The sequence below is a fragment of the Bufo bufo genome, chromosome 2 (assembly GCF_905171765.1).
Source record: "Bufo bufo chromosome 2, aBufBuf1.1, whole genome shotgun sequence".
NCBI lineage: Eukaryota > Metazoa > Chordata > Amphibia > Anura > Bufonidae > Bufo > Bufo bufo.
The window spans coordinates 177,262,290-177,280,727 of record NC_053390.1 but is presented as its reverse complement, the minus strand read 5'-3'; the positions used below and the strand labels follow the sequence as shown (position 1 = coordinate 177,280,727).

The following is an 18,438-nucleotide window of genomic DNA, read 5'->3' as shown; positions in this document are numbered from 1 at the left end:
TCTTATAGCCTAGGGGCCATCTTATGTACAGCAACAATTCTTTTTTCAGATCCTCAGAGTTCTTTGCCAAGAGGAGCGATGTTGAACTTCTAGTGAACAGTAAGAGAGAGTGTGAGAGCTATAACACCAAATTTAACACCTGCTGCCCATTCACACCTGAGACCTTGTGACACCAAGAGTCACATGACAATCGGGAGGGAAAATGGCTAATTGGGCACAATTTGGCCATTTTCACTTAGAGGTGCACTCACTTGTTGCCAGCAGTTTAGACATCAATGGCTCTGCGTTTCGTTATTTTGAGGTCACACCAAATTTACACTGTTATACGAGCTGTAAACCGACTACTTTACATTGTATCAAAAAGTCATATCTTCAGTGTTGTCCCATGAAAAAAGATATAATAAAATATGTTATCTACTCACTTTTGTAAGATACTGTGTGTACTGTATATCTAGGCATCTATATATGTATATATTTATGCATCTATCTACAGGGATGACAGATGGACACAAATCTTTAACGTTTAATTTAATAGATTTCAATTATTCTATTGTTCCGAGTAAGGGAATATGGCTATTTATGCAAAAGCAAAATATGTAAATCCTGTTTTGCATTAAAGTGTTTTTCTTTCCAATGCTCAGAGTATAAGAGTGTTGGAATTCTAATAACCCATGTGGACTCTATTTTAACATCTGCACCTGTGATTTCATCCTCATTTTCGAAGCCCTGTGTACTGGGGAGGATTTAGCGCATTTCTGTAACCTTGGATGACATGTGAAATCCCACTACATTATCCTAAATCCATATTAAATGCGGAATACAAATGATTGAAGGACAATTAAATATCTGTTTTGGCTTTGTGTAAGACACAAAGCAAAGTAATAAATTAAACATTGCAGCAATCCTTGGAGTGAACAGCTTGCACGGCGCACTGGAACATATTTGTGATGCGGTTTGCATGGCAAAAAGAGAATAAAACACAAAACAATGACATTATCTAATAAACCGATTCACTGGAGCATGAAACTAGACTGCTTTCTCCCCGTGCGAGCAATCTGACCATTAAATACACACTTGAAGAATTGTATTAAATCAATCATTGCTTTTTATTAAGTCACATATATACATAAATGTTAGGTACTGTATAGCTTTGTGTGTTGCGACAGTGGACCATGAGCCATTGCTCAAGAAGTAGAAAAGCTTTTACACTTCCTGCTAGAAAAAAGAAAACCCAGAGCTCACTCAATGGCATTTTCGGAAATCAATGCTGTGGATCCTTCAGGAATGGTTGCTGCACACATTACTGGTTACGGTCATGTTTTATTCAACCTTTTCTTTGGGATATCTCTTTCTGGGAAAGATGGATGAGCGCCTACACTGAGCAAAGGCTAAAGCCCAGTTTTCCTAGCCTTGTGAATAATAAACCTTTGCTATACAGTGATATCTTAGTTGGGGTAAACAGACGTAAGCAAGTGGTTTTTAATAGATCTGTGCAGCAAAGATATCCATTTTTCATAGTCTGCAGGAAGACTTCCAGTAGGTTAAATCAATAAGTGCACATTTAAATGACAAATTCAGCAATGATCCTTCTAGATTACTACGTAGCTAAACAGATTTACCAACCCCTGTGGAGGCTGTAATGGTGGCCATATTGCATGTCGTCCATCCCAGAAATGGGTCAAAATAGGACTCCCACTACTTATGTTCAACTTCACATAACAGGTAGGAGTTGGTGATCTATCAAAGTGTTGTTTTGAAGGGTAGGACCACACAGTAAGGTTTCTGTGTGCAGTTTTGGAAGCCGAAATCAAAAGTGGATCATAAAAGTATAAAAGACAGATATGCCCTTCTCTTTGAATTCACTCCTGGTTTTGGCTACCAAAAACTGACCGTGTAGCCGTACCCCATGATAATGGGTAATGTGCTCTATCTTTGTTGACTGTGTTAAACGCATTATCTTCCCTTCCTTGTATACCATTCCATTATTATTAATTCTCTCTATAGAAAAGAAATTATGGATTCTGAATTTGAGGTTCCAGTTTTTTTCTGTAGAATGCTAGTGAAGAGTTATGACAATTGTTAGATTTGTTACATTTCTCATTACGACATTATTGTTACTGCTAGATTATAGCACGCGGAGAAGAGGACGGCATCGGCTGGATCTGTGGGAGCACGCTCACAGCTTAGCTTGGTCATTCAGTACGACTCCCAGTTTCTGGCTCAGCATGATATTACCTTTCAGTTTCAGCTTGCCAGCAAGGAACGCCTAAATATAAAACAAAAAAAAGTTATTCCGAAAAAATTAAAATAAATCATGCACAGCATCAAAAATGAACGAACTCAGATGTAATATAATCAGCAACACATTGAAATCTCCATCTTTTCTTCCCAGAAGACACAAATGCACACTTAATTTTGCCGTCACATTCTGGCAAAAGCAAAGGAAGAAGGCACTAAATTAAATGCTGTGCAAAAAAACTAAATAAATAAACCCTGAAGTGCTACAGTTGACAGCACACATTGCAGTGTTGGGACAGCATTTTTCCGACAAGTGAAGAGGTCTTCACAGTGGTAAATAGAAAGCTTTAGATTTTTGTTTCATGATCCTTATAAGAACGCTGAGTATTCCAATCTATTATGATACTTATGCCTTAAAGGCAAAGCTAAATTTCATTGCTGAGTCAGTGGTATGAAGATAATGCCATTGCATTTTATATCTTCATGCCCTGGCTCTCTTGTACTTTTCTTTTATGTCTTGTACATTTAATTGGTATGGATCTGTGAACAGATTGCAAAGTCATGCAGACGTGAATATCCTACTTGGCTGAGTATTTTCGAGAATTATACATAAGTTTACAAATGTATTGTGACTGGAATGGAAAAGCAAGCAACAAGAGAAAGGATGACAGGGCTGAAATAGGAGCCAACAAAAAGTTATTTTATCAGTATAAAAGTAAAGTAACTACAAACAAAAGACCCCTTATGTGGTGGGATTTGTTTTCCCGATGTATGATCATGTGAAAAAGGGCTTAAAAGGGGGTTGTTAGTTTTTGCTATATTGAGGACTTCTCCCCAGGATAAGTCTCCAATATCAGATCAGCAGGGCCAAACGGCTGGCACCCCCACTGATCAGCTGTTTGAAGACCAGGCAGCACTCACTGTTTACCTGCTCGCCATCGACATTGCAGGTGCAATTACAGCTCCACCATCCCATTCACTTCAATGGGACAGCTCCTTCCTATTCACTTGTATAGTGAATGGGACTGCAGAGCTGCAATTACACTGCTTGATGCTGCAATGTCGACAGCAGGCAGGTAAACTATGACGAGAGCATAGCACTCGCAAGAGCACAGCATTCTCTTCAAACAGCTGATTGGCGGGGGTTCTGGCAGTTGGGCCCCCGCTGATCTGATACTGATGACCTATCCTGAGGAAACTGGACAAATCGGGTTGGACACTTTCAACTATGAAATATTGTGCGCCTCCCACTTGATTTCTAACTTCTGCTCAGTAATACAATCATAGCACATTGACAGGCTTGGTGTATCAATAGTGTGCATAGCGCCCTCCTAGTGGAAATAGAAGGATGTGAAGTAGTAGCAAGTGACATCCAAAATCAATTCATCCCTGGTACACAACAGAAATGTTTCAACTCCACAAGCTTGCTGTTGTCTACTAGGGTTGAGCGAATCGGGTTCGGATTGTTGTATCTGAACACTATTCTTTATTAAAAAAAAAAAAAAAAAAACTGTTAACATGGAGTTCCATTTTACTGTAAAATGTACCGCAAGTCCTCCATGGAGGACTTCCAAAGTTTCTGCAAATATCGTGAGACTTTGTCTTGCTTCGATCACATCAGAACACTAAGCCGAACTCTGTTTCGTGCCACATTAACGAAGCAGAGCTACGCTTTGGATTTTGATGACTGACATGTGATAGAATTGAGAAAGTCAGTCTTGCAATATTTGCAGAAACACCTGTGGAGGACACACAAGGTAGTTTCTAAGGGAATCAGGTTCGGATACAGCAATCCAAACCAGATTCGCTCAACCCCATTGACTACCATGGATGAATAAAGACTTTTCTTATCGTGCGCCGTTTCCTACTACTTCATATCCTATTTCCACTAAATTTGTAATCTTTTGAAAGCAAGTCCTTTACTCCTTTTGTTTGTACCTGTGTACTCTGCATGGTAAAGCACTAGTGGACATGTTGGCACTAGGATGACCCCTATCCATTGTCATCTATAGCTTATTAGTGCACAGGCATTAGAATAGTTATTACAAACTGCATAAAGGCTGCAAAATAAAGCATTGTGGAGAATGTATTACCTTTTGTGGATTGAGTTTCCCCTGGACAAGATCTATAAAGTCTTGGTCTGACAGAGTAAATGAAGTATCGGCACGGCCACGCGCTTTTCCACGGTACACTTCTCCAGATCCATTCTTTAAGTCAATAGCTTTAAAGAGAAAGTAAAAAAAAATAAATATGAATTTAGTACCTACTGGTTAATATGCAGCAAGATTACTTGATAACAATGGCACACCACTGGATGCAAGAACATAAATCACCATGTTGTGTAGGAAAGAGATTGAAATAAACATTTGCCTATTTGAGAAGCACACTGAAAGGCTGCATTACTTAAAGGGAACCTGTCACCAGTTTTATGGTGTCCTAGCTAAGGGCAACATAAATGACTGATAGGTCACTTTCTTTAATTGACCCAGTCAATCTGCCAACATCTTGTATTGAAAAGCTCCAGCTCATAATGATGAGTCATGAATATTCATGAGCTCCTGACTCTTCCCGCCCACCTGCTGCTGATTGACAGTTATTTTACATATGAATCAGCAGCAGGTGGGCAGGGGAGTGGCTATAGCTGTTAATTAAATATACGCTGGACTCAATGACATCACGCTGGACGGAAATCAGCTCATTAGCATACGGCATCTTTGTGTATATATTATGAGGTAACCATCTGTCACACCAGTAAGTAAATACATCTAAGGCACTTTTTAGTAGTTAATGTTTGTATATAATTAGTTAGATTATAATCAAATATCCACATGACAGGTTCCCTTTAAAGGGGTTATAACAGATTACAGTGGGCACCACATATACAAGTTAAAGGGGGATCCCCACATGTAAAGGGGCACAAATTAAACACTGAAAAAAAGGACACCTGAAAATGGAGCACACCAGAATACAATCGCATACCAAAATAAATGTATTAGTACCACAGAAATCATGACACATACTGCAAACAGTTAAAACAGTGCAAAAAATATCAAAAAAGAACTTGCAGCAATAATTTGACATCAGAGTGCGAAAAAAAATACCAGAATGGGATGAGACGGATGAGAATAAAACCATATAAAAAGAAACATATACAGTAACCATGTGCCAATGCACCAAAGTGATAGTAGGAGGTCTCACATTGTAAAGTGCTGCGGGCTGAACTGCACATGTATCGCTATGGCATTGAAATCTATGGTATTGAGGGGTTGCCTAATTATTTATTGTGGGGCACCTCTAATGAATTTCAAGTGTTTTTAACAGTTTGTAGTTTGGGTCATGAGTTTTGTGATCCGATTAAATTGATTGTGGTATACTATTGTATGCAGGTGTGCTCCATTTTCAGGTGTACTTTTCTCTGTGTTTAAAGGAACCTGTCACATTGAACATTGTGTCCGAGCTGAATGTTGAGCAGCATGTTATAGAGCAGAAGGAGTAAGCAGATATATATCTATAGGAAAAAAATTCATTAAAACTTGTCATTTATATCCCTACTCATTCTGGCCTTTGAAGTCAAGGAGAGGGTCCTATCAATGACTGACAGCTATCTCTGTATATGCAGTCAGAGGGAAGGCCGTCAGTCACTGATCGGACCACCTCCTTGACTTAAAGGCCAAGAATGAACATGGATATAATATAAAAATAAGTTTTACTGAATCTTTTCCAACAAAACTATACACAATCTGCTCAGCTCCCCCTGCTGTATAATATGCTGCAGATTAATCATCAACTTAGAGGTTATTCCATGACAACAATTTATCCTGGGCCACCTGCTGCTCACTGGAACAGGGACAATGTTCCCCATTTGAATACAGCAGCAGACACGCATGCGCGTCTCCAGCTCCATTCAACTCCATGGGACTGCTGGAGATAGCCGAGCACTTGTACTTGACAGTCTCCGGCAAACCCATAGAGTTGAATGGAGTGGAGGACATGAAAGTGTGTGTAACAGCGGCTGCTGTGCGCCACTGCTTCCCTGCTTAGCGCCACGGTCCCCTGCGCAGTGTTCAGCGGTGATCTGCTGCCAGTGTTTCCTTTCGACCGTGGCCACAACATGCTTGCTGCAGCATTTCCATAAGGGCCGGCACGCGTCACTTCCTGTGTTTTTTTGGTTTGGATCATGTGACCTCGCCAACCAATCCTAACCCTCCTGCACATATGTAAGTGGCTCAGCCCCCTTCCCGGATGCCTCAGTGTCGAGGTTCTTGTGTCCTGCTAAGGTTCCCGATATCCGCTTGCGTTCCTGACTTGTACTTGTGCTCCTGGATTCTGCTACCAGTTTGATCCCTACTTGCCTCGACTGATTGCCTGACCTATTGCCTGTCTGACTTCACCTCTGCCTCATCCTTCAGCCCTGCACTGTTGCTCCTGGTAACTACTCAGCCTGCTGACAACGCCTGTACCTGTAATACCTCTCAGGTACCTCCTGGTCCGCCTGGACCAGCTGCCTCATGTGTCTATCCTCCTCAAGAGTTAGCAACCTGGTGTTCCCCTCGGGAAAGTCTATCCCCACCATCGGGGGTACTGTGAAGATCGAGGGGTTCACTTAGACAACGCCCTTAGAAGAGGTAGAACACATGGCACAGTGGGTTCACACCCGCTGGTTTCGTGACAGCGTGTCTGCTGCTCCAGTCTGACAAAGAATACAAGCCCTTGTTCTAGTGGCCAGAGGGGCTCAAGTGGTTGGATCCCTGCTGACCAGACACTTATTCCCTATCCTGGGATAGTGGGTAAGTTATTGTCAAGGATCAACCTGTTTAAAAAAGGAGCAAAAATAAGAATTTTAAAATTCTGACAAAGAACACTACGAAATTTAAAGTGCTCAGTACAATAAAAATGTATACAAAATAAAATTCTCTTATATTACCACGTGACAAGAGGTCAAATTATACTACACATCTCCCATCATGTCTGCCAAATATTGACTCTATGGGCGACTTTTTGATGCCATTGGGACTTCTCAAATTGCAACTGACATTTTAAGTCACTGTCACCAATTTTAGACACTGGCATAAATCAATCTACGCAGCTCCAAGCTGCTGTAGAATTTATTCTGGCACATGGACTGCCAGAGGAGCCATGTAACTTATAACAAGGCCTGTGCCTCGTAATAATTTATATGGCTCCTCCGGCAGCATGGCCCCATTAAAACCAGCATAGACTTATATTATGACGGAATACAATTGCTCTCATAGAATTCCGTTATGATCTGCGGTAACAGAATCCATTACGAAATTCTTATGTAGCTCAAACCCACAATTTGCAAGTTCGCTCAACACTAACTGATAAATTTGTTGACAGACTAGACAGTTTAAGTTTATGCATTCTACGGGATTTGTAAATCTGTTCCATTATCTCCAGTAATTGAGCTTATTTTGTAAGACAAATGACCTCATGAATGCTCATAAAATGCTTGACCACCTTTAAAGGGTTACAACTTTCACATTATTCCATTGAGGATATATTGAACTCAATTACATAGACAGCACTCCATAGAAAGGCAAAAAGCACTGCCTGACAAAGTTAACATTTACGTAAAAATCCAAACAAAAATTCATGAAACTGTTCGGATCTCAAAGATTTAGGTTTTCACAAAGCTGTGAGGTCAGGGAATGGGTAATGAATGAGAATGCACTGAACAGTTTATTTTACAAGTGCACAAATAACAATGGGAAAAAAACAACAACCAGGCATTACTATTACTACTAGTTTAACTCTTAAGATGTCCATACACATTAGACTATTTGAAACAAAGCACATTTGTCGGGAGGATTTATCCATGAATGCTTGTTTTAGCTGAAAGAAGTCACCCATGTTTGACTTTTCCATCCAAATGACGAAAGATCGCTTTAGCCAAGAATAATCTTAACATTTTAAGAATGATGATTAGGCTACTTTCACACTGGCGTTTCTGGGTCCGCTTGTGAGATCCGTTTCAAGGCTCTCACAAGCGGCCCAAAACGGATCACTTTAGCCCCAATGCATTCTGAATGGATAAGGATCTGTTCCGCTCTGGAGGCGGACACCAAAACGCTGCTTGCAGCGTTTTGATGTCCGCCTGACTAGGCGGAGCCAAACGGATCTGTCCTGACTTACAATGTAAGTCAACGGGGACAGATCCGTTTTCACTGACACAATATGGTGCAATTAAAAACGGATCCGCCTCTCATTGACTTTCAATGTAAGTCAAAACGGATCCATTTGCATAATGAACAAAAAAAACAAAAAAACTGATCCGTTCTGAATGGATACAAGCGTTTGCATTATAGGTGCGGCTCAGTCTGTGCAGATAACAGACGGATCCGCACCTAACGCAGGTGTGAAAGTAGCCTTAGCTGTTTGACAGGTGTCACTGAACCTTCATGGCCAGTGTTCAGTCCAGCAGAGTTAAAGGGAACCTGTAACCGGGATTTTGTGTATAGAGCTGAGGACATGGGCTGCTAGATGGCCGCTAGCACATCCACAATACCCAGTCCCCATAGCTCTGTGTGCTTTTATGGTGTAAAAAAAACGATTTAATACATATGCAAATTAACCTGAGAGGAGTCCTGTCCCTGACTCATCTCACGTACAGGACTCCTCTCAGGTTAATTTGCATAAGTATCAAATCGTTTTTTTTACACAATAAAAGCACACAGAGCTATGAGGACTGGGTATTGTGGATGTGCTAGCGGCCATCTAGCAGCCCATGTCCTCAGCTCTATACACAAAATCCCGGTGACAGGTTCCCTTTAAGAATAATTACAGATCAATTCTGCCAGAGTTTTGGTATTTCTGTAGTGATTAATGTGGTGTATAGCACCATCTAGCAGTGTTAAACTGTATTACACTTTGTTTTTCCTGTTACAAAGACTACTACATTGTAGGTAGTGCAATGCCTTGTGGATTATTGCAAGGCATCCTCGGAAAGAAGTCTCCAGGGCACAACAGCAGAGCGGTCCCTCTGCATATCTCCTTCTTAAACTCCACCATCCTTGTAAAAGCATATTTGGCAAGATATCTGTATTTGTTTAAGGGACATTATCTTATGCAGAGCTGTTCAACTAGTGATAATTGTTACTCAGGGAAGTTATTACTGTTAGATGTTAGACATGTAATCTTATTTATAGGCAGCCATTTTACCATGTGCATTCACTGATGACTGTTAATGTTATAGTACATGCTATCTATACGTTATACTTAGACATGCCATTTGTATTCTTGTAGTTTTACCAGTCAAATGTACAATCTCTCACTCGTACGCACCGCGCAGAGTGTACAACTTGTTGACCAATAAACAAGTTAGACTGCAGTCTTATTTGGAAGACCGGAATGGTTTATGCTGAATGTCAGACTGCACACTGTGGGAACGTGTATGAAGACAGAACAGCCAGCATGAGTGACTACCTAGCAATATGGATTAAAATGTTTATAGCCATGTCAGCAAAATGATTGTTCATCAGATGATCACTTGTTCAATGGCTGTTTAACCATCAACATGTAGCGTGTATGGTCACCTTAAGGAAATATTTTTTCTTAAGGAAAACAGTCTGAGTTTATGGCAACAAAGAAATAAGTGTTCTTAAGCCATATTTCCGATGGCATATGGTCTGCCAGAACTATTTAACTAGGAGCCACATAACCGACATGTGTCACATAAAAAGCTCTCGTTTGTTACAGCTTTTCTTGATCTCCGTTTATAACATATTGCTTCTACATAATGAGAAACATGTACAACATCAGGGAAACATTACATTCTGATATATGCTGCAAATAATGAATTATTGAAACAAAGAATAGGGAGAAAACTTACTCAAATTATTCATTTCATACTATAGACAAAAAAAATAAGTAAGTTAAGTAAGAAAGAAAAAAGTAGTGTGCATCATAAAATACAAGAATGATTGTAAAAATACAAAGGACAATAGGTTGCTCATTAAACAATTATTTGGTCAGTAGATCCCATTAGTTTTAACAAGATTTGCCGATAATCTTATGTGTAGGGCCCATGACCAATGTATGCATTTTTCCACGATGCACAGTATATTCTCAAGGCAGATATTAACCACCTTACATACAATGCATTTGAAAAGTCTTCATTCCCTTTTACTTTTTCCTCATTTGTGAAAACAGAATCTTATGAATCTTTAATAAATTTATTGAAAAGGAAAAGCTAAAATATTGTATTGGCATATTCAGACTCTTTACTCAGGACTTCGTTTAGTTTAAGCACCTTTGGCAGCAATTACAGCCTCCAGTATTGTTGGGTGTGATGCCACAAGGTTCACACCTGGATTTGGGGATTTTCTGCCATTCTCCTTTGCAGATCCTTTCAAGCTCTGTCAAGTTGGTTGGGGAAAGTCAGTAAACAGCCATTTTTTAGGAGACTACAGAGTCAGTAAACTGCAATTTTAGGACATTGAGTTTTCCTTAAGCCAATCCTATGTTGTCTTAGGTTGTGTGCCTATAGGGTCATTGTCTTGTCAGAAGGTGAACCTTCAGCCCAGTCTGATGTCCAGAGCACTCTGGATCATGTTTTCATTAAGAATCTCTCTAATCTCCCTGCCCTAGCAGATGAAAAACACCCCACAACTTGATGCTACCACGGGCATGCTTCACTGTAGAGATAGTATTGTGCAGGTGATGACCAGTGCCTGTTTTCTTCCAGACATGAAAAAAATTTAAATTAATTTAATAAAGACTGAACTTTTTGCTCAGACCAGAAAATCATTTTTTTTATGCTTTTTTGCAAACTCCAGGCGGGCTTTAATGTGTCTTACTAAAGAGGCTACTTTCTGGCTACTCTGCCATAGAGCCCAGATCAGTGGAGTGTTGGAGTGACTGTTGACTTTCCAGAAGTTTCTTCCATCTGCACACAGGATCTTTGGAGTTCAGCCAGAGTAATCATTGGGTTCTTGGTGACCTCAGTCCTTCTCCCTGATTTCCTAGTTTGGTGGGGAAGCCAGCTCTAGAAAGGAGGCCTGGTTGTTCCAAACTTCTACTTTAGAATTATGGAGGCCAATGTGATCTTTGTTACTTTGAATGCAGCAGAAATTTTTTGTACCGTTCTCCAGACCTGTGCCTCCAAACAATCCTGGCTGAACTGTACAGGAAGTTATTTTCTAGATTTGTATTCTTCTGGGTCTTTTGCGAACCTCTGCGGACGTGTTCGCATGTTCGGTCGCTGGCCCGAGTGTGGCTACGCTTCCAGGTGTGGCAGTGGGAGGAAGCAGACGCTGCGGACTGGAAGGGGAGGGAACCAGCGGCGCACGCAGAGGACAAAATGCCCAGCCAGCTCACTGCCATGCGGAATGAAGAGCCGGCAGTTTCCCATTCTGGCTGAGTTGCTGTGTAAAGAATGGAGCAGGTTCAGCACGCTGAGACCACCAAAGAATCGGTACCACAGTGGAGCAAGAGGGGTCATTCCCCAGCAGATTTTGATTAGTATTGCTTACGTGGTTATGTTTTTTGTACCTAGGTGTCTAAGGAGTCTTCCAGGAAGACCACCAGATCTAAAGAGAGGGGTGTGCGGTTAGTAAAAAGAAGCTACCCTCTGCATGGGCTAAACCCCTTGGTCAAGGATGTCTTAGCAAGTTCGTCCATTCTTGATGAGCAGTATTAAGCAGATGATCAGGGATGAGGTCAAAGAGTCTGTTGATTGATTAAATGTCACCCCTGTACTTCTGCTGCTTCTAAAGATTCCTCCAGTGACAGCGATATTCTATCTGGGTTGGGGGAAGAAGGAGAGTGTTTGTCATTGGACAATTCTTCTGAAGACGAGGCTGCTGGGAAACAGTGTTCTCAGTATGAAAAAACCAACTCCCTAGTTAAGGCAGTCAGAGTTACTACGGGTTTGGATGATCAACGACCTCAGCAATCGGTTCAGGACTGAGGGCCTAGGTCCTAGAAAGAGGAAGGTGTTTGATGTACATAACATTCAGGCAGTAACCGCCAGGGAATGGAAAAAAACTGATAGGAAGTTTTTCATTCCTTACTCTGTGAAACGGAAATATCAGTTTGATGAAGAGGTCTCCGCCTCCTGGGATAGGGCCCCAAAGCTGGATGCTCCCGTAGGTAAGATGTCTAGAAAAAATTCTCTACCCCTTGAGGATATGGGTTCCCTTAAGGACCCAATGGACAGAAGTTTACTTAAAGAAAAATTGGGAGGCATCTGCAGCAGCTTTTAAACCTGCTATTGCCGCTACCTCTGTCACTAGTCAGCCATAGGGCCTTTACAGGGACCCTGCACACATGTGCATCACTGCCTGACATTACTTTTTCATTTTTACATCTATTTGGAGAAGCCTCAATCGGAGGTCTGTCTGTGGTGAACGATCCGTATCCTGTTCCGCGGTACCGGTAGGACAAATGGTTACTGGTGCCGCCGTGCACTATTCTAGTGTATTTTTGTTTATTTTCATTTGGGATAGACACCTAGGGTCTATATAAACTTTCTATCCCAAGGTCTGTCTTATGCACACTTTATTTAGGAAAATATTTTATCTGCATTATTAATAAATGTTACATTTTAGATTACCCACTTTCTGAATAATGCCTTTACTCTTGGTAATCTGGAGCGCTTATCTCACATTGGTTTGACCTCCTTTATCAGTACACATAGTTTACTCTGTCACTAGTCCCTAAAGGTGTGGATGGGAATTAGAGTCCCACATTAAAAGGGGGTACCCCTAGGGAGCAGTTGCTTACCTCTTTCCCCATTATAAACAGCGGTCTGTAAAGGAGCAGTGAAAAAGGACAGGAGACATCAAGGTATCATAAGTGTATAGAGTCCTGAAGAGGGCAATCCAGCCATCGAAACGCATTGACTACCATGCAAATAAAAGTCAACCCCATATCTGTCCGATGACTTGGGTCCGAATTCTTCCAGTCAAGCACCGGAAAAAGCGGTCAAAATACGTTTACCAGTTTTCCTTTTGATACCATTATAAACAACGCCCTAGATTTCCTGGCTGATATCTCTGCGGATTTCTTAAGATTCTCCGCCAGGGCTTCGGCCTTATCAAACTCTGCCCGTTGGGCTATTTAGTTAAAGGGCTGGAATGGGGACTCTTCCTCTAAGGCTAAGCTTTGCGTTATCCCATGTCAGGGTGAGTTTTTGTTTGGCCCAGTCCTTGACGACCTTTTAGAAAAGGCTTCCGACAGGAAAAAAGGATTTCCCTCCGCTAGTCAACCCCCTAGGAGATCTTTCCGTCCTAGATTTAATAAAGAATGGTTTAAAAGGGAAGGAAAGAGCAAAGCAGTTTTCTGGTGTCACTAGAAAGAATAAGGGGTTTCTTTTTTCCGGGTCTGATGCTTTTAAGAAACAATCCCAATGACGCCAGGCCCCTAGTCGAAGGTAGTTTGTCTCCGTTTGCAGATCGGTGGCAGGAAATTTCCGACAGTGCTTGGATAAACTCGGTGCTAAGGGAAGGCCCAAGGTAAAATTTTCAGAGCATTCCAGAGGGGAGGTTTGTGGTCACAGATTACCGGTCAGATCCGGCAAAGCAGTCGGCTATCATTACAGAGTTTCGCTATCTAAGAGAAAAAAAAGTATTGTTAAAAATCCCAGAGCAGGAAGTGACAAAAGGGTTTTACTCTCCCCTGTTGCTTGTCAAGAAACCAAATGGTTCATTTCAGACCATAATAAACAAAGTGCTTATATGAGTATCTCGTGTACGAGAGGTTTTGTATGGAATCCATCAGGTCAGCAGTAAGCAATCTTTTCCCAAACTGCTTTATGGCCACTGTGGACCTGAGGGATGCATATTACCATGTCCCTATCCATCCCAGCCAGAGGTTTCTGAGGGTAGCAGTCCAATCGAATCAGGAAGTACTTCATCTTCAATTTCAGGCCTTACCCTTTGGGCTTTGGCAGGCTCAGAGGGTGTTTACAAAAATCGTGGCAGAAATGATGGCCCATGTGAGGGAGAAAGTAATCATACCTTACTTGGACGACTTTCTTTTAGTGTCCATTGGGCCCTTCAGAGACAGATTGCCTGGTTGAAGGAAGTTCTAAAAGAGCTAGGATGGGAGATAAAACTATAAAAGTCCAGTTTATGTCCAAGTCAGAGGTGCAACTTCGGCAGGGAGGTACAAAAGCTCATGGCCACATGTCCCTTACCCATCAGATATTCAGTCTGGCAGAGGCTTCTCTATCTTCCCTTTCTGCGGTGCATCTCAGGGGCTTGGACAATGTAAAAGCAGACTTCCTCAGTAGTCACCACCTAAGCTAGGGGGAGTGGTCCCGAGATCAGAGTGTTTTCAACCAGGTCACAGCATTATGGGGGATTCCGGACATTGATCTGGTGGCAAAAAGATCTAACAGAAAGGGAATAGAAAACTTCTACCCATCTCCGGGAGAACATCCGAAAGCTGTGGAGGCATTGTCTCAATCTTGGAGACAGGGACTTCTCTATGCCTTTCCCCCACTAAAAATGTTACCGAGCGTTCTCAAAAAGATCAGAGAGGAAGGAGGAGGCCACTGTAATAGTTATAGCCCCCTTCTGGCCAAGAAGAGTTTGGTTCTCCTGGCTCCGCAGGATGTCAATAGCAACCCCGTGGGTGCTGCCGGAGAGTCAGGAGCTTCTATCTCAGGGTCCAGTCCTTTACCCAGAAGTAAAAAAATCTGACTGTTTGGCTCTTGAGAGGGAGATTCTAAAAAGAGGTCTTTCTGAAGAGTTAGTTCTTTCTGTTGGCCAGTCGGAAGGTGGTTACTTCTGAGATCTTAGAGTTTGGAGGGCCTTTTTTAGATTCACCAATAGACCAGTAGATGTGCTAGAGGTTCCTGACATTCTGCTAGTGCTAGAATTCTTGCAGGAATGTTGTTAAAAAAAACTCATTGCCGATATCTGGACTTTTAAAGTACTAGGCCTAAGTGCCTTGTTTGAGTTTAAACTAGCAGTTCATCCCTGGATCAAGAGGTTTGTTACAGCTGTGTCTATGTTATCACCAGTCTCTAAGGTCAAAACCCCTCCTTGGGATTTAAACTTTACCTCAGCTAGAAGGGTTAGTGAGACCAGTGCTCTCTGCTGACCCCCCCTATTTGGTTATCTTGGAGGATCAGGGAGTGATTTCTCCTAATCCTTCTTTCTTACCAAAAGTCTCTTCCCTTCCTTCTGTGCCTCCCGTAGGAATGAGAAGGAATCAGAGTTCCATTGCCTAGACGTTAGGTGTATATACCGGAAAATAACTGATCAGGCATATCCCCATGAATTCTGAATGGAGAGTAATCCGTTCAGGATGCATCAGGATGTCTTCAGTTCAGTCGTTTTGACTGATCAGGCAAAAGATAAAACCGTAGCATGCTATGGTTTTATCTCCGGCGGAAAAAACTGAAGACATGCCTGAATGCCGGATCCGAAATTTTTTCCCATAGGAATGTATGCGTGCCGGATCCGGCATTCAAAATATCAGTCCTTCCGGCCTGCGCAGACCGGAAAAAATGTGAAAAAAAGATACAAGACGGATCAGTCTGTCCGCATGACAAGCGGAGAGACGGATCCGTCCTTGCAATGCATTTGTGAGACGGATCCGCATCTGGATCAGTCTCAAATGCTTTCAGTCAACGGCAGATCGTCGGATCTGGCGGCCAGTTCTGACGCAAGTGTGAAAGTAGCCTTATGGGGCGAATGCTGTCAATTTTTATCTGCTAACACTGATGCATCACGGGCCGCGATGCTGCACAGCACGGCCTGCAATGCATCAGCGGGGAGCGAGGAGGGACTGGAGGCCGGCAACTGCTGGAATCGTGGTGGTGCACTGTACTCTATTACACTGGGCCCCGCACACAGCAGTATTCATATGTAAAGTGGCAAAATCCTCTGCGGTAGGACAATCCACCTAGAAATCACTATAAAACTCAGGCAGTCTGGCAGGTCACTCATTCCCGTAGCAAGAAAAGCAAGTGGAGATAGTATACCAAAAATATAAATTTATTATCAAATATAAAATATGGGGAAAAGACAGGATGGAAAACAGTGTACAGAGAAGCAAAGGGCAGTTTGCACAACTGAGTTCACATGTATATCCACACAGCAATAAGCATTAGGTGGCTACCAGGTAAGGGGGCAGTAGTTCACGAACACCCAAATCTGCATGATAAATATAAATAATCCCAAAAATGGGCCATGTAGAATGTTTGCAGAAAGAAAAGAGAATAGCTAGATGTCCGTGACTTACACCACACCGTCCGAGGATCATAGACAACAGACTGACAATCCAGTACAAAATATCTACAGTCTGATCTGTGACTCAAGGTATAGCAATGATCTAAAGAACATGAAAGACCTGATATGGATGTGATAAGAGCCATATATAGGTATCAAGCTATGCTACACGCGGGACGTACCTGAAGACATGATGGGAACACAGGAGGTCACTCATTCCGTCAGGCGCACGCTACGCCTGCTTCATTAATCAAGTGAGAGGAGCATGTGCGTGACAAAGCAAGTGACCGGCCAGCCTGCTAGTACTGTTTTATAGTGAGTACTAGGTAGATTGCCCTACCGCTAAGGATTTCTACAATTTACATATGAATACTGCTGTGTGCGGGGCCCGGTGTAATAAAGTACAGTGACTGCACAGGGCCTCGCCGCAATTTCAACAGTTGCCGGCCTCCACCCCCTGTATTGGGGATCACTATACAGGGTCACTGTTAAGGGGGAGGGATGCCCCACAACAGTGCGTCACCCACAGACCACCATTAGTTCAAAACCCACCAAAAGCACACCTTTTGGTACAATATTTATTTATCTTATTTTCGCCCTCAAAAACCTACCGTAGTTGCGTCTTATGGGCAGGTGTGTCTTATAGGGCGAAAAATACGGTAGTTAAAACATAAAAACTAAACTACAAACAGGGTATGGTTGACTCGGTGGATCTCATATGTGGAGAATATATCCAGCACTAGGTTCCCCCTAGTGAGATATTAAGACACTGCTAATCATTAACTGCAATTTCTCTATAAAAAGGAAAATAAATTTCAGGAAAATACAAGCAACCGTTTTTAATGTTAATATCAGCAGCTTTTTTTTTTTTTTTTTTTACTAAGGAAAATGTTTAAAAAAAATAAAAATCACCTCTTATAATTTTATAACTTTCAGTTCAGCTTTTCTTACTTTCCCTAGGTCAGCCTGGCCGAGCATCTGATTATCACATCCAACTCTACGGCACCTTGATTTAAAATGCTTTTAACTTCAGGAATGGGCCAAATATATTTCCTCCTCTAAACCTCTTCGGCATAGACATTTCACCCGCACCTTTCAATTCCTTTGCATTATTATTTAATTTACATCCAGTACTGCAATACAGACAAACTGCTCAAATGTAAACCTCTACTGCAATCAAGTGTTGATACTAGAAACAGTGATTTGAGAGGGTAAGGAAAATGTGTTATGCCAAGCATTTTATGGTAAGTCAACGCAGCTCCATCTCTGATTTATGGTCTCGAAATAATGACAGGCAGTATATGTGCTCTGTATATAAAAACCTTACGGTTTTCTACCATCATTTCCAGACCTGTCAACAGTAGTATTGTGCCATCTATGAAAAAGTGTGATAACAGGATTCTTATGAGAAATCCATACAGTATGCTGGAAAGAAAATAAACTTTCCTGTGGCAGCAAAAGATGCAGACAGCACACTGTGCTGTCCAACTGGGCCCTTCTTACGGCCACTAGCCAGGTAAGTAATTAATGCGGTTAGTGTCAAGTAGTTCTGTACCTGGCGGGCGACCACAGGTGCCCTCCTGAATCCAACTCTTCCCATCCTGAGGCAAATGGGCTAGGAAGACAAAAACGTGGCAGCTGGCGCTGGCCACTACAGATAGGCAGCTTTTGAGGAGGCATTGTGTGCTGCCACCTTTAGTGCCGCAATATGGCATTGCCGCGCCTACTTGTGTTGGCACTGCCTTCTGTCAGTTTGGACCACCAACAATGTGGGGCTGCTTTTAGCTTTTTTTCAGGGTCATTTTAAGTTCCCAGTCCACCCATGAAGGCCCAGATGCATTTTCATATTTATATTACAAGACCTTTAAGCCAGAATTGATCGCTCATATGCCTTCTTTTTAACTCCTTTCTGTGTGGGGCCCAGATTCCTACTTTTAGGTCTCACTCATATTACTATAGCCCTAAAACCAGGCAAAGAGCCTCTAGACTGTTGAAACTG

At 42.0% G+C, this 18,438-nt stretch overlaps 1 protein-coding gene across 1 annotated transcript in view; it reads right to left on the bottom strand.

Annotated features, from left to right (window-relative positions):
• Positions 1-1,082: 1,082 nt before the first annotated feature.
• HSD17B4 (hydroxysteroid 17-beta dehydrogenase 4) overlaps positions 1,083-18,438 on the bottom strand; it is a 289,335-nt gene continuing 271,979 nt past the window's right edge. The window contains exons 23-24 of the mRNA XM_040421676.1: positions 4,332-4,459; positions 1,083-2,266 (exon numbers count right to left, since the gene is read on the bottom strand). Of these exons, the coding sequence (XP_040277610.1) occupies positions 2,177-2,266; positions 4,332-4,459 (218 nt within the window). The 3' untranslated portion in view covers positions 1,083-2,176. The remainder of the gene's footprint in view (positions 2,267-4,331; positions 4,460-18,438) is intronic.